The following is a 15,367-nucleotide window of genomic DNA, read 5'->3' on the forward strand; positions in this document are numbered from 1 at the left end:
GTTTTTCACTCATTATACCCCAACAAGTGTTACACATGTTTTATTTTATTTCAGTGAATTTAATTGTGGGTGCATGTGAATCCTTTGACATCCAGGAGACCAGCCAAGGTCCCAGTGCTGACTTGCCTCTTCACTTTGTGGAATCTTTAGGGAATGATAAATGAAAAAAAGCCAAAGCCAGAAAACAATACACACACACACACACACGCACACACACACACACACACATTTACTATCAAGGTAAAAAAACATCTGACTTTCAAGAAGTCCCTCACTTGTAGAAGTGATCAGCAAAACCTATCCCCCTCTTCTTAGAAACAAGGAGGAAAATGAATTTTCAAAAGAATCCAGAAGAACCCACCTGAAGAAGAACCTGTACATCTTATGAAAAGAATTTAAAATGCACTTTTCAGCAATCCCAGTGTGTTAGTATAAATGATTGGATTCCTTGAACGTTAATTAAAGACCCCATGAATGACAAGTAGAGATCATGGGTATGGATCTGCCATGGGAGATGGAATTGTGTAAAACAACAATCAGTCGTGTGTTTGTTCTCTATATTTTATTCTCTATCCTAATATGCCATTGAAAACCTTCCAGGGTAGACAATGTAGAAATATCGCCAAAGCAAAATGTAAAGGTGTCCTTCACTGAGAAGATGCTGATACAGGGCACAACATATGAACCTTGAGCACATTGTGATAAAGGAAATAAGCCAGTAAAAAAAAAGACAACTATTGCTTGAGGTCATTTCCATCCATTTTCTAGAGTAGCCAACCTTCTAGAAACAGGAGTAGCCAATCTAGAAACTGAAACTATTTACTGGGTATAGAGTTTCACAATAGCAAAATGAAAATGTTCTGGAAATTGGGATCCCTGATGGGGAAGAGACCTGGAAACACCAGCACCTCTCTGGAATCCATAAAGTCTCCTGATCATTAGAATGAGTGGCGAGATCATTCTGATCTTAATTCAAACACCAACTTTCTTAGATACCAGATGTGTGTGGAAAACCCAGGAAGTCCAGAAGAAATGTTTGTTTTTCAAGACTTTCCTTTCTAACAGAGAGTTGAAAATCTGAGCCATGTCTCTGTTTTTGTTTTCCAGAACACATTTTATGAAAGTAACTGGTGTGCTGTGTTTTAACCTTCCTCAAGACCTGGGGCACTGAGGACTACAGAGAATGGTCAGAAACTGACTGCTGACTAATATGAACCTTTCCTTTCCTTTTTGTTTTGATAGATAAACCACAAGACAATTGTTGAAACATTGAGTACATTTTCATTTCAATAAAATATCTGCGATTCAAAGTTCTTCTTGTGTTATATGATCAAAATGGAGGCTTTAGAGAGCCTCTTCTATCACACGTGCGTGTGCCCAAGCACACACGCATACACACGCTCAAACGTAATTCTTCATTGGAGAACACATGGGTGAAGGACCAAGGAAGCTGAAAAGCACTTTGTTCTTCTCCATGTGTAGGCCAACACAGTCCTCTCTCTGAAAATGTGCTCTTCCACCCTCCTGGCCGCCATTTCCCTTGGGACCATGAGGGAAGATCTCCAGACTTAGGTTCTGGTGTTTGGGCAGAATGCAGGTCCCTGAAACAATGCAGTCTTGGTCTGTGCGGGGCCAGCTCGCCATAGCTATTTCCCTCTCTGCTATCTGCCCCTGACCAAGAGTGCAGGGCCAGGACTAGAGCCAGGGAGGTACGTGACTCATACAAATCAGGGGTGCATCCTGTCTTGATTTTAAATTTTAGTATGTGACATTCATTCTGATTCTTGAAATATTTCATTAAAATGTACTTTACCCTAATTACTGAGGTTGGGGTTGCCCCCCGGAATTGTGTGGGTGTCCCTAGTCCTCTCCCTACAAGTGGCAATGTGGTCCCAGTCTCTCCACCATGATGACCTTCAAAGCCAGGTAGGCTGAGGGAAATGTGTGTGTTCTGTAGGAATAAGGCAAAGCCAGCGGTTTTTATACTGAACCATAACTCTCCTTACCTTTATCCACCCCCACATTCCTGTCGCCAGAGTTAAGTTATTGCCACCCCTTCTGCTCACTAATGGGGTCTCTCTTCCTCTAGGAGCTATCCTGTCACCCCATTAAAGCCTAGACCTTCCTCAGGACTGTTTCTCAGCTCCCACCAGGGATGACTTCCACCAGGCATAACACATTCAGAGAATTAGGCACATGATACTTTCAGGATTCCACAAAAATTTATACTTCCTTTAAAAATATAACCAAAAGTGACTGTAGGAATAATGAATATATACTAATGAACCAGACTGGGGGATATTTGCCTTTATACTGATGTTGTAAGATATAGTATTTAATGTGCTTTTTGTGGAAACTGTCCCAAACTACCTAAGACTCACAAAAATCATAATGAGTCCCTCCCCTCTTCTTTCTCCCAAACACCTCAGGGTCTGTGACGCCATTAGGCCCAGGAAAAAGGACACTTGCCCAGGACCCACATCTTCAAAGATCCCCCCTCGAGTCATCTGGGTGACTCAGTCATTAAGTGTCTGCCTTCGGCTCAGGTCATGGTCCCAGGGTCCTGGGATCGAGCCCCATGTCAGGCTCCCTGATCAGCAAGAGGCCTGCTTCTCCCTCTCCCACTCCCCCTGCTTGTGATCCCTCTCTCGCTGTGTCTCTCTCTGTCAAATAAATAAAATCTTTTAAAAAAATTAAAAATAAATTTTAAAAAGATCCCTCCTATTACACACACACATTTATTTATTTATTTATTTATTTATTTATTTATTTATTTATTTATTTATTTATTTAGAACTCATGGACCATACTCAGTTCTTGGTGCACTAGGTGCATCCTCAACTGGGGAGGGAGGCCACACCATCTCTCTCTGCCTCTCAAAAATGGGACCTCAGTCCACCCTCTCTCACTTTTGTACCATAAGAGGAGAGGTAAAGGAAGACATTCAGCTGGAGGAATTGAAGATGGAAACACAGATATGCAAGAATTTGCATCTGTTGAGATGAGCACTGTCCCATTTGATGACGGTGTCTACATATTGAATGGAGGAGATTTCATGCAAGAATTGGTAATAGAGGTTTTGAAGGACTGGAGCAGTAAAAAGGGAACATGAAGTACGTCCAATGATTGATCACTTGAAAAGACAGCACTGAGTCTAGAATGGAAGGGGGAGAAAGGGATTGTATACTAAAGTAAATGGAGTAACACATCAGCAGAAGTGCCTATGAGTAAAGGTATATGGGTGTTCTAATACACCTATTACTGCATCTTCTGTAACTTCTTGAGGTTTGGGGGGTTTTTTTCTTCCAAGATTTTATTTAAATTCAGGATAGTTAAATAGTGTAGTATGAGTTTCAGGAGTTGAATTCAGTGATTCATCACTTACATAAAACACCCAGTGCTCATCACAAGTGCCCTCCTTAATGCCCATCACCCATTTAGCCCCTCCCCCACCTACCTCCCTCCAGCAACCCTCAGTTTGTTCTCTATAGTTCCGAGTCTCTTATGGTTTGCCTCCATCTCTGTTTTTATCTTATTTTATTTTTCCTTCTCTTCCCCTACGTTCATCTGTTTTGTTTCTTAAATTGCATGTATGACTGAAATCATATGGTGTTTGTCTTTCTGATTGACTTATTTTGCTTAGCATAATACACTCTCGTTCCACTCATTTCTGTGACTTTGAAGTTACTCACAAGTACAAAGTTAAAAACTGTATTCCTGAGGCAAAAAAAACGGATTGTGCTGAACACAGCTTCTTCCTTCATGTCCCTGATGATGAGTGATGTTGAGCGTCTTCTCATGTGTCTCATCCAGATGTTGGCCACCTGGATGTCTTCTGCCCACTTTTAATTGGATTATTTAATTTTTATGGTGTCCAAAAAATATTCTTTTTTTATTTTTATTTTATTTTATTATGATATGTTAGTCACCATACAATACAACATTAGTTTTTGATGTAATGATCCACGATTCATTGTTTTTATATAACAACCAGTGCTCCAAACAGTACGGGCCCTCCTTAATACCCATCACCGGGCCAACCCATCCCCCCATGCCCCTCCCCTCTAGAACCCTGTTTGTTTCTCGGAGTCTGTAGTCTCTCATGGTTCCTCTCTCCCTCCGATTTCCCTCCCTTCATTTTTCCCTTCCTTCTCCTAATGTCCTCCGTGCTATTCCTCATGTTCCACAAATAAGTGAAACCATATGATAATTGGCTTTCTCTGCTTGACTTATTTCACTTAGCATAATCTCCTCCAGTCCCAACCATGTTGATGTAAAAGTTGGGTATTCATCCTTTCTCATGGCTGAGTAATATTCCATTGTATATATGGACCACATCTTCTTTATCCATTCATCTGTTGAAGGGCATCTCGGCTCTTTCCACAGTTTGGTTATTGCAGACATTGCTGCTATGAACATTGGGTGCATATGGCCCTTCTTTTCACGACTCTTAATAACAAGTTTTCCTTCTTTTTTTGTCTTTATTAGAGGTTTTTTTTTAAGATTTTATTTGTAATTATTTATTTGACAGAGAGAGAGAACAGCAGGGGGAGCAGCAGAGGGAAAGGGAGAAGCAGGCTCTCCACTAAGCAGGGAGCCCAATGCAGGGCTCGATCCCAGGACCCAGGGATCATGACCTGAGCCTAAGGCTGATGCTTAACCGACTGAGCCACCCAGGTGCCCCTTTACTAGAGATTTTTTCAGGAACAGTTTGAGGTTCACGGCAAAATTGAGCAGAAAATGAAGAGAGTTTCCACACATCTACTAAAATCACACACATGGGCGGCCTTCCCCACTATCAACATCCCCCACCAGAGGGACGCCTTGGTGGCTCAGTCATTAAGTGTCTGCCTTCGGCCTCGGTCATGATCCCAGGGTCCTGGGATCGAGTCCCACATCGAGCTCCCTGCTCAGCAGGGAGCCTGCTTCTCCCTCTCTCTCCCTCTGCTTGTGCTCTCTCTGTCAAATAAATAAATTCTTTAAAAAAAAAACATTCCCCACCAGATGGTACATTACTTACATAGGATGAAACTCTATGGACACACCCTTTTCACTCAGAGTCCATAGTTTACCTCAAAGTTTATTCTTGGTGTTCTCCAGTCTATGCCTTTTGTGATATCTATGTGATGTTCATCCCCGCCCCCTTATAGTACAGGAGAGTTTCACTGCCCTTAAAATCATCTGAGCTCTGTCTATTGGTTCCTCTGTCTCCCCAACCCCTGACAACCATTGCTATTTTTAATGTCCTCATTTTTTTTACTTTTCCAGAATGGCTGCCATTGAAAGCAGAGATCCAGTAGAGCCCTAAGTCCCTTTGAGACTCTGGACCACTCAATGGGAGAAGTCTGGGCTCCTGAATGACTGGATGTGGTCAGGATGTATCATGGATGGGCCACTGAGAGGACCCTGCTTAGGGTCAATGTAACAATTATTTTAAAAGTCCAGCAAGGAGAGGCATGTTATCTATGATACTGCCTAGAAAAACTAGCTCATGGTGATCATTCAAAGCAGTTGACTTTTTTGGGGAGAGTGTGTGCTATGATGAGCACTGTGAATTGTGTAAGCCTGATAAATCACAGACCTGTACCCTGAAACAAATAATACATTATATGTTAATAAAAAAAAACAAAGCAGTTGACTTTTACTCCATTTTGTTGTCATTTTTAAATCCTCCACAGACAAGCACCCACTCATTGCCCATACCCCCTGGGAACACTCCCCGTGCACCATACTCTACCTCCAACATGTCAAAGAGCATGTCCCCTGTCCTGGCCAACTGCATTGCACTGAGATATACTAATAATAAGCCATTATTTTTTCATCAACTGAGATGATGAAAATTAAAGACATGTATGTAAAAGAAAATTGAAGATATATATGTATTTTGGAGGTAAAGAAGAAGATCAGAGACTCAGAAAGGATTTCTGAAACCAAATGGAATAGATTGCCACTTGGCCCTATCTCTGAGCAGTGTATTTTCCAAAAATACACAGTCCAACAAATGAATAATGGTTTTTCAAATAATTACTTTTAATTGCATTTTTAACACATAGGAATATGCAGTGTGCAGCAATTCTTAAATCCAGTTTTCCTCTCTCTTCTGTTTCCCTCACCTCTTTCGATTCTACTCAAATATCTCTTTCTCAGGGAGAAGAGTAGAGTTTTTAGATTTTTTCCAAGTCTCAATGTCTGGCTTAATAGAAGACAGCTGGTTTTACATACTTGTTTCAGTCTTAAACGTTGCAACATCCCATGTCATGTAACCTCTGAAAAATTCCAATATACATTTTGAGAGAATGAGAGTAACCTGGGAAAAGAAATCTTAATATTATTATTAAAATTTTTTCCTCCCAGGACCCCTGGAAGAGTCTTGGGGTCCCCTCAGCAGTCCCTAGAAGCACTGCAGTATCTATATGTGTGCGTATATATAGTAAAATTTCTCCTCTGCATACCAAAAGATGAAAGCCAAAGAGGACTCAACTTCAAAAGTTAAACACATGTAGGGGATTCCAGAAAGAACACCCAAACCGTTACTTAACATTATTGTTATTACCTCAGCAAATGAATAGAGAAAATCTCATAGTTATATGAATAAAGCTATTTGATAAAATCTGGTGATAGCTCTTGGTAAAAACTCTAAGTAAAGAAAGAATAGAAAAAACTAGTTAGAATCCAAAAAAAATCCAATTTCAAAGTCAACGGCAAACAATACACCAAAATACTGAGTGCTAAAGATACTTCCATGAAAATCAGGGAAACAAAAATGCCTGCTATATTCATTGTTAGCCAACATTGATTTGTAAGTCCGAAGTGTCACATTAAATAAGAGACAAAGTGATCACAAATATTTCCAAAGATAAGATAAAATACTTTAATTTGCAGACAGTGCATCTCTTTCACCAGGAGACATGAGACATGCTCACCAAGTACCACTGGAAGTATTAAAATAATAAGATCAGATACTTTGTAAGTGGCTGGATACTTGTTCAATCTATAAAAATAGAACAATTTATATGCTGTATGAGAGAGCCAGTGTACATGGAAGAAGATACCTCATTTGCAAAAGTAACAAAATCATAAAATATCTAAGAACAAATCTAATAAGATACATACCAGACTCTGGACAGAAGTTATACAAATGCCAATCTTTCCACAGTTGACATATAAATGTAACATACTTTAAATCGTATCTCCTTAGAGCTTTAGCAAGAACTAGACAAAATTATTTTAACATCTGGGGCGCCTGGGTGGCTCAGTCAGCAAGTGTCTGCCTTCGGCTCAGGTCAGGATCAGGGTCCTGGGATCAAGACCCGCATCAGGCTCCCTGCTCCTCAGGAAGCCTGCTTCTCCCCTTCCCATTCCCCCTGCTTGTGTTCCCTTTCTCGCTGTGCCTCTCTCTGTCAAATAAATAAATAAAATCTTCTAAAAAGTTATTTTAACATTCATATGGAAGAATACACATCTGAAAATGGCCAAGAAGATTAGGAAGAACACTGAATGGTGACTTGCTCTATCAGATACTGAAACTTACTGAAAAAGAATTCACCTTGATCTAGATTAGTGTAGGCACAGAAATAGACAACCATAATGCAGAACATAATGGAGAGCTCAAAAATAGATCCACATACTCCCAACATCACTTCGTGAATAAGCTCTCTTTTCCCAATGATTTGAATGTCACCATTATCTCTGATCTGGAGAATTTGGGGACATTCTCTTATAACCTATTGGTTCTCTATTTTTAAGCTGTTTCAGTGAATGCAGTTCCATTAGTGGTTTTTTTTATTAAGGATTTTTATTTATTTGACAGAGAGAAAGAGACAGCGAGAGAGGAATCACAAGCAGGGGGAGTGGGAGAGGGAGTAGCAGGCTTCCCGCTGAGCAGGGAGCCCGATGCAGGGCTCGATCCCAGGATCCCGGGATCATGACCTGAGCCGAAGGCAGATGCTTAACCAATTGAGCCACCCAGGGGCCCCTCATTAGTGGTTTTTATACTAGATAAGGATGCTTTTACCTCATTCATTCTACTTTTTGCAAAATGCCATGGCATTTTTCACTTGTGTATTTTTCCTGGTGAATTTTGTGTCATTTTGTCAAATATGAAAAACCAATTTAGATAGAATGTCAACCCACTGAATTTATACTTTGATCAATGGACAAACAAAATGGACCCATGTGTATAGGGAACTGAATATATAACATAAAAACTGTATCCAGTAGTTAAAGAAACTATCTTTTGGGCAGACATTGCTAATAACCATCTGGAGGAAAGAAAACATGAATTCTGTCTCTATTGATATGAAAAAAAATTGAAACTGGCTTTAAGATTAAAATGTAAGAGCTTAGGAACTTCAGCTAAATAGTTGGAGTGGAAGCCAGATTGCTTCTGGATAAGGAGTGAATGGAAGGTGAAAAAGTGAACAGTCACTCTCCAGGGTCTTGTGATAGTTGTTCCATATGATGGTCAACAGAGCAGAAGAGGGCGACTGGGTGGCTCAGTTGGTTAAGCGACTGCCTTCGGCTCAGGTCATGATCCTGGAGTCCCGGGATCGAGTCCCGCATTGGGCTCCCTGCTCAGCAGGGAGTCTGCTTCTCCCTCTGACCCTCTTCCTTCTCGTGCTTTCTATCTCTCATTCTCTCTCTCTCTCAAATAAATACATAAAATCTTTTAAAAAAAAAAAGAGCAGAAGAGTTGTGCTGTTTCCTGGGATATTGTTCCCTAAAATAATTAAGGACAAAATACATTTCTATTTATAATTGTCTGGCCAGATACTGGGGAGTCATTCCACCAGAAATGTGCATCTCCTAGACACCTCTCTCCCTCACCTCCTTCAGATCGGGGATGAAAGTTTATCTCCTCAATGAGACTTTTCCTGTCCACCCTACCTACCATTTTTAATTTACCTCCATGGCACTTGATTTTTTCTCTGTGGCACTTACTGCCTTTTAATATACCACCTATTTTGCCTCCTTATTTGATTTATTCTTTCTCTCCCCTTGATAAAAATTAAGTTTCATGACAGCACAGATTTTTGCCTATTTCTTTACTGATGTATCCCCAGTGTCAAGAACAGTGCTTGACATGAAGCTGAAGGGAAGGAAAACTTTTTTCTCTACCATTCAAGTCTTTTACCTGGACTGATAATTAAATTTACTTAAGACAGATTAACAAGAGAAAAAAACACAAAGTTTTATAATATATGCATAATAGATAAAGCTCAATATTAAACTGAGACCTAAAGAAATGACCAAGGCAGGCAATTTTTATATTTCTTAGGCAAAGAGAAATAAATCAGTGAGGAATTGACAGGACAGAGAAAACTTAGCTTTGTAAACTATAATTAGTAAGGAATTCTAAACAGAATTGGGCTGGGGTAGTAAATTAGTAAAAAGTAACAAGGATTGTTTATACAGTCTTCATGGCTCAACTTTTCTATCTCTGGTGATAAGAATGTCTGCCTCCTGGTAGAGGGAGGGTACCTTACATTGGTAAGATTTATTTCCTCCCATTGGGGAGATTTATTTCCTGCTTTCAGGGCAACAGAAGATGGTCTGAGTGTCCTTATGCACTGATTGCCTTTTAAGTCACTTTTTAGAAAAATAATCCACATGCCAAAGTGGCACATTTGGGGGCAGCCGGCCCTTGGCCCCTACAAAAGCCAAGTTCAACAAGAGGTTTGTAAGTGAATGACCCTGATGTAAGAATCGGTCAGTGGGCGGACCCAGTCAAGGGACGCTCAATGAGAGTAATGCCTTCATCCAAATCAGAGATGATAACAAAGTGGCAATGGAATTGAAGGAAAGACCATTCCAGACGACAGTACAAAAAAGAACCATCAGCAAAGAAATGGGATCTCCAGCATGATCTGACTTGCTTTACATCCTGTATTTACTCTCTTGGATACTGGAGATTACTGTGAGATGTGGGCGGGGGGGGGGGGCAGGCGGTGTCAAGCACTGAGCCTGGCAGCATGTAAATGATTCCCTTCAGTGGGTCAGCAAACCCTCTCTATGTGGGGACCTAACAATCCCACTGACCCTGAGGCTCTAGCAATATCACTCCAAGAAGAACTTCTGTCGCCACGGGGGATGGAGATTCTCTGTGCTTACGGTAAAGAAAGGAATTATGGAATTTCACTTAAAAGCCAACATGGGTGGAGAAGCAATAGATGTGGGAGTGTCAAAAGGATGAAACAGATGCTTACGAGTTCTGTTCATCGGTTGGCATATCAATGAGCCTACTCACAGGAACACAGACAAGCGTGTGTTTTCCTGAGGTTTAGGGTCATGAGCGCTCACCATTAGGGCAGATGTGGATGCTCAGCTTTCATGGAATAAGTGTGATTCCTAGAGAGGACCACAAGATGTCTCCCTTCCAGTGGCAATGACCTCAGCTCCACATCCTTGTTCTGGTAACTGCATCCACCTTGATCACCAGGACAACTCCTGTTGATCCTTCAAGTCTCAATCGATCACCTGACACCTTGTTTAAGAACCCAGGATTGACCTTCCTGCAAACGTTAGTACAGTCACTCTCTCTCTCTCCAACTCCCTCTCTCCAACTTCCTGCAAACGTTAGTACAGTCACTCTCTCTCTCTCCAACTCCTTCTTCTTTGCTGAATCCCAGTTTTTACTAGAGAATATGACAGGTGGGGGAGGAGGCAGACACAATTTCATTTTCAAAGCACTCACTTCTATGTGGAACATAAGGAATAGCAAGGAGGACATTAGGAGAAGGAAGGGAAAAATGAAGGGGGGAAATCAGAGGGGGAGAAGACCCATGAGAGACTATGGACGCTGGGAATCAAATGGAAGGTTTCAGAGGGGAGGGGGATGGGGGGATGGATTAGCCCAGCAATGGGTACTAAGAAGGGCACCTATTGCATGGAGCACTGGGTGTTATACGCAAACAATGAATCATGGAACACTACATCAAAAACTAAAGATGTACTGTGTGGTGACTAACATAACGTAATAAAAATAAATAAATAAACATTTTGTAGAATTTGTCAGTAAAGCCAAGAAAAAAAAAAAAGCACTCAAGAAATGAAGAAACAGGAGGTTAAAGGAGGAGAGTTATGATTGCTTTCACAGTGTTTACTCTAAGACCGCAGGGTCCATGGGAGATGCTTCAAGGAGACGTTGAATGGACCAACGAAACCACCTAAAACAACACCACATTCAAACCTCAGCAAAGCTTCATCGAGCATTCTCTCCAATTCCAAGTGTGCTTGCCCAGCTGAGAAGGAAAACGTTTTATTAAAGGCCCTGTCACCCCTCCATTCCAAAAAAAAAAAAAATGACTTAGTGCTGGTTTAAATCTCATTTATGTTACAAAAAGAGATCTAATTTTCACAAGCTCCCCTCTGTCTCTTTCAGTCATCCCACTCTGCACGTCTGGAGGGGAGGACGCCTAGTATTTTCATTGCCTTTCTTCATGAACCTTGTCAGCATAGATTATGGGCTCAATCATGATAAATTAATAGAATCCATCTGCAGAACCAGTTCTGCTGGTAGAAATTGTGGAGTTGCATTCTCTAACTGGAGATGGTTCATCTCTCTCACTAACTACTCATTGTTCCTAGACATTCAATAAAAACTGGGACTCTGCTCCCTGCATCTCCTACCCAGGGAATGAGACAAAAGAAGAATGGGATAAAAAAAAAACCCAAAGACATTTTGAGGTCACTTCCAGAGAGGGTTCCTGTTCATGGGTTGAAAGAACCCAGGTTAGACTGGAAGGAACTGGTCCAGAGCGCCTGCATATACCTTCAGCCATTCTGGATTTCACCTGGTAGCAGTTTCACCCCCTGCCCCAGAAGTCCATGTTGTTCATGTTATTCAGTTCCCAAAAAGCAGTGAGACCAGGTCTTCCTCTGTTTTGACCCTGTGCAAAGTTGTTGAAAGTTGACTGTTATTCTAGCATAGGTACTTTATCTTCATGTCATACCCCCCCACAAAAAGCCTCCCTGAATTTCCTCTGGTGAGGTGGTTGTTTTCCATGCTCCCATAATTCGTAAATCACTGCCCTTCCTGGGCTTCTGTGGGTCATGGAGACACTACTTCTACAACCACTACAAGAGGTGACGTCAAAAGCTGGGAAACATGAATTCTGCCTTCTTCCCACTTTTAAACTCCCATCAGTGCCTTCCACTAGAGAACCATACAAGGCAGCACTGGCAAGAGAGTCTGGGATATGTAACTTAGAGGCCTTTAGTTCTAGCGATAGAGACATGAATAGGACAAAACAATTCTGGAACTAAGAAAACATAGAGCCTATCTGGCACAGAGATTTAATCTACAGAGCCTGAGTTTTTTCACTCTGATAGAGACCACTTGTCTAAACTATAGAAAAATTAATAGCTGGTAAGTTTGTTGCCTATAACTAATAAACATGACTTATTGGTATAATAATTATATCAACTAACGCACCCATAAGCTTTATTGGTCAATACCTGTATACTAGGTAATGCTGGGATAAGAAAAGTCCCCTGAGGTCTTATGTCTTATGTCTTGCTCCCAGAGTGGCAGATCTACAATAGGAGATTTGGGGAAGATACTAAAGCTGCGTATACATAAACATTAGAGCAGAATGGAGGTTAAAAAAGATCAATACCCACAAGGCACAAATTACTTTTATTTTCCACCTCACTACAAAAGACTATTCAAGAAGTAAGGTCTTTGTGGTAAGCAATGTATAAAGGTCAGCAAACTAAAAGGTCTGAAGAATCCTACAGTGAGTATTATTTCATCAGTTTCCTGGCACATCTCACAAGTCCAGAGATTATTTGGCCTTTTCTTTATGCAGCTCGTCCAAAATTTAGAAATAACTTTACTCAGCCTGTTGATGCCATAGAGTAACTCCTTTCCTCCCTAGGCTAAAGATGGAGAAAATCTAAGTGACATCTCAGTGTCAATTTCCTTAAGTGTTTGCAGAGGACTCAAACTCCCCCCGGTTTGGGAGGTGACTTGCTGTCCTCAAGGTTCTCGTTCATATGTGAGGCCGACTTATAATGAGGAGCATGTACCTCAGGGATGGACTAGCACCCCTGCCTGAGTGTGGTGATGGTCAAAAAGAATTGTTAGCACATAGCCTTGATTGCTACACGGAAGCCCCTTTGGAATTGCTCTCTGTAACACCCGTTCCTCAGACAAAACTAATATATTGTGACAGAGTCACCTTGGTATGGTAGCCTTGACTCCATCTTAAAAGGAGCTTGGGATGAAAGGAGAGTCCTTGACATTCAAGTGTCTCCTCATGGCAGAAGAGAATTGCTGGTGTTCTACCTGGAAATCTCCTGGGCCCATGACAATTTCACATATGCAGTTCTTCACAGCTCATTTTAATGCACCCTGTATGTTTTTTGTATCATTGAGAGGGCTTTAAGCCACTGTAGGCGTGTTACTTTGATTTATTTAGTCTGTAATTTGTCACTCAAATTAGGTATGACCTTCTCAGAGCCCTGGGATTGGGGTACAAGATGTGGTTGTAATTTGATGTTTAAGCCTTTGCAAATCTGCCAGAAAATTTGTCTTATAAGTTAAGACTCTTTGTCTTATTCTACTTTTGAACAGAATTCTCACAAAGAGTCTGTATATGGGAGCAAATGGAGTAACTCGCCAATAATAAGTGGATCTGGGTAAAAGTGAACATATCTTCTACTAGGGCACATAACATTGCATAATTCCTATAAATTTCTAGTTATTTTCAAATACAAAGTTAACACTTGTATCGATCAGACAAAATGGGATGAACAAACTTTCACCTTCCCAGGAAGGAAGAGTTAGGTCATCCTGGGAGAGAACCTGATATAGCTGGGTCATGGGAAGGCCACAATGTTGGGTGATGGTGTATGAATCAATGTGCAGTTGGATGAAGGATCGTCAAACTCCAGCTTGTGTCTGAAATGGCACCTGGACTGGATTTCCAGCATTATGAAATGCATGACTAGGGCAGTGCACACAATAAGAAACTGTTATGGAAAATTATGGAACAAACCAAGCATTTCTGATTTTTTTTCTTCATTCTTTACCTTATGTTACACAGAAAAGAGATTTAGACACCTAGGACCATTGTGTTATGGCACTATTTGGCAAACACGTGTCTGAAACAATCTCTGATGCCCAATGGCATTTTCCACCATATGAGTTTCTTTTTGTGGCTCACAGCTTGTAGCAAGAGTCTGAGCACGCATTAGGGGTATGAGAGTTGGCAAATGGCAACTGATGTGTGGGAGTAGGAGATGGCTCAGTCAGCTCACGCATTTCCCTGAGGACCCTCAGGGCAAAAATCTCACAGGCTCAACAGTGCACTATGACAAGGGAAAGAGTAATAAAATGGCTTTGTAGAGTTTGTAAGATAAGGCACAGTGGTGATTTGGGTGCCTTCAAAGATGCTAGCAGTCTTTGGATAAAGACATATATTTCAATTTTTGATACTTCTTAAATCTATGTTATAAAATGTTATTGATAAATACATCTCTTAAAGAGCTGAATGAGGCCCTTTTTAGTTTTGTATATCCATGAATACCATTTATTCCTACAATGAGGCATGTTTATTCATCTTTTTCATCTCTATAGATGTAAACCCTGAAAATACTGGTTACTTGAATGTGCAAAAGGGAAAAGAGTGAGTCTATGACAGAGATGTCACCCGATTCTTTGAATTCCCCTAGGCACCAGCTAAAAATGACATTGTAATCTGTCACTCCAAATTATTTTTTGTACCATTTCAGCTTTTATTAATAAAACAGAAATCTAAACTCAAGGCAACTGCTTTGTTCTTGCATCTGATCTGACCACATACCGGAGAAGTGATTCTTTATGAGGACTTAACTTTCAATATACAGACAGATTCCATCAAAAGTGGGATATTGCAATATCTAATAAGGTTAGGTAAATGAAATTAAAAGAAGAACAAATTAAATATTAAAAATCACAGAAATCTCTCTTTCAGATATCAGGGGCTTCCTATGACAGACTTCAATGTGTTCATCAAGATCAATCATATTGCTCTACCCCCAAAGGAAAAAACTGAGGGAACTCATGGGTAATTTTCACAGCTTCATTGTAAAGTCCAAGATCAAAACGATGGTTATCTTCTTTAAACTGGATATATGATATACACATTATGGTTGCCTTGGCCGTTACTCTTCCAGCTACTTCCATGATTCCAGAGATTTCTTCATCAAGGGGCTCCATCAACCCAATGGTTCCATTTTTTCCTTCTCCATCTGAACGTATAAACATTTTTCCAGTGGGATGAATCTTTTCCAGCCTCCTTATGAAGCAGACTGCCACATCGATGAACTGAGCTAGCATGCTGGTGTTGACGCACGACCTAGGCAACACCATGACATCCACCAT

The 15,367-nt window shown here is 40.7% G+C and overlaps 1 protein-coding gene across 1 annotated transcript; it reads right to left on the reverse strand.

Moving 5' to 3' along the window:
• Positions 1-15,001: 15,001 nt before the first annotated feature.
• Positions 15,002-15,367, reverse strand: LOC113915539 (replication protein A 14 kDa subunit-like). The gene has a single exon (XM_035723039.1). It carries the CDS (start codon positions 15,365-15,367, stop codon positions 15,002-15,004), a length of 366 nt encoding a protein of 121 aa, XP_035578932.1.

The sequence above is a fragment of the Zalophus californianus genome, chromosome 11 (assembly GCF_009762305.2).
Source record: "Zalophus californianus isolate mZalCal1 chromosome 11, mZalCal1.pri.v2, whole genome shotgun sequence".
NCBI lineage: Eukaryota > Metazoa > Chordata > Mammalia > Carnivora > Otariidae > Zalophus > Zalophus californianus.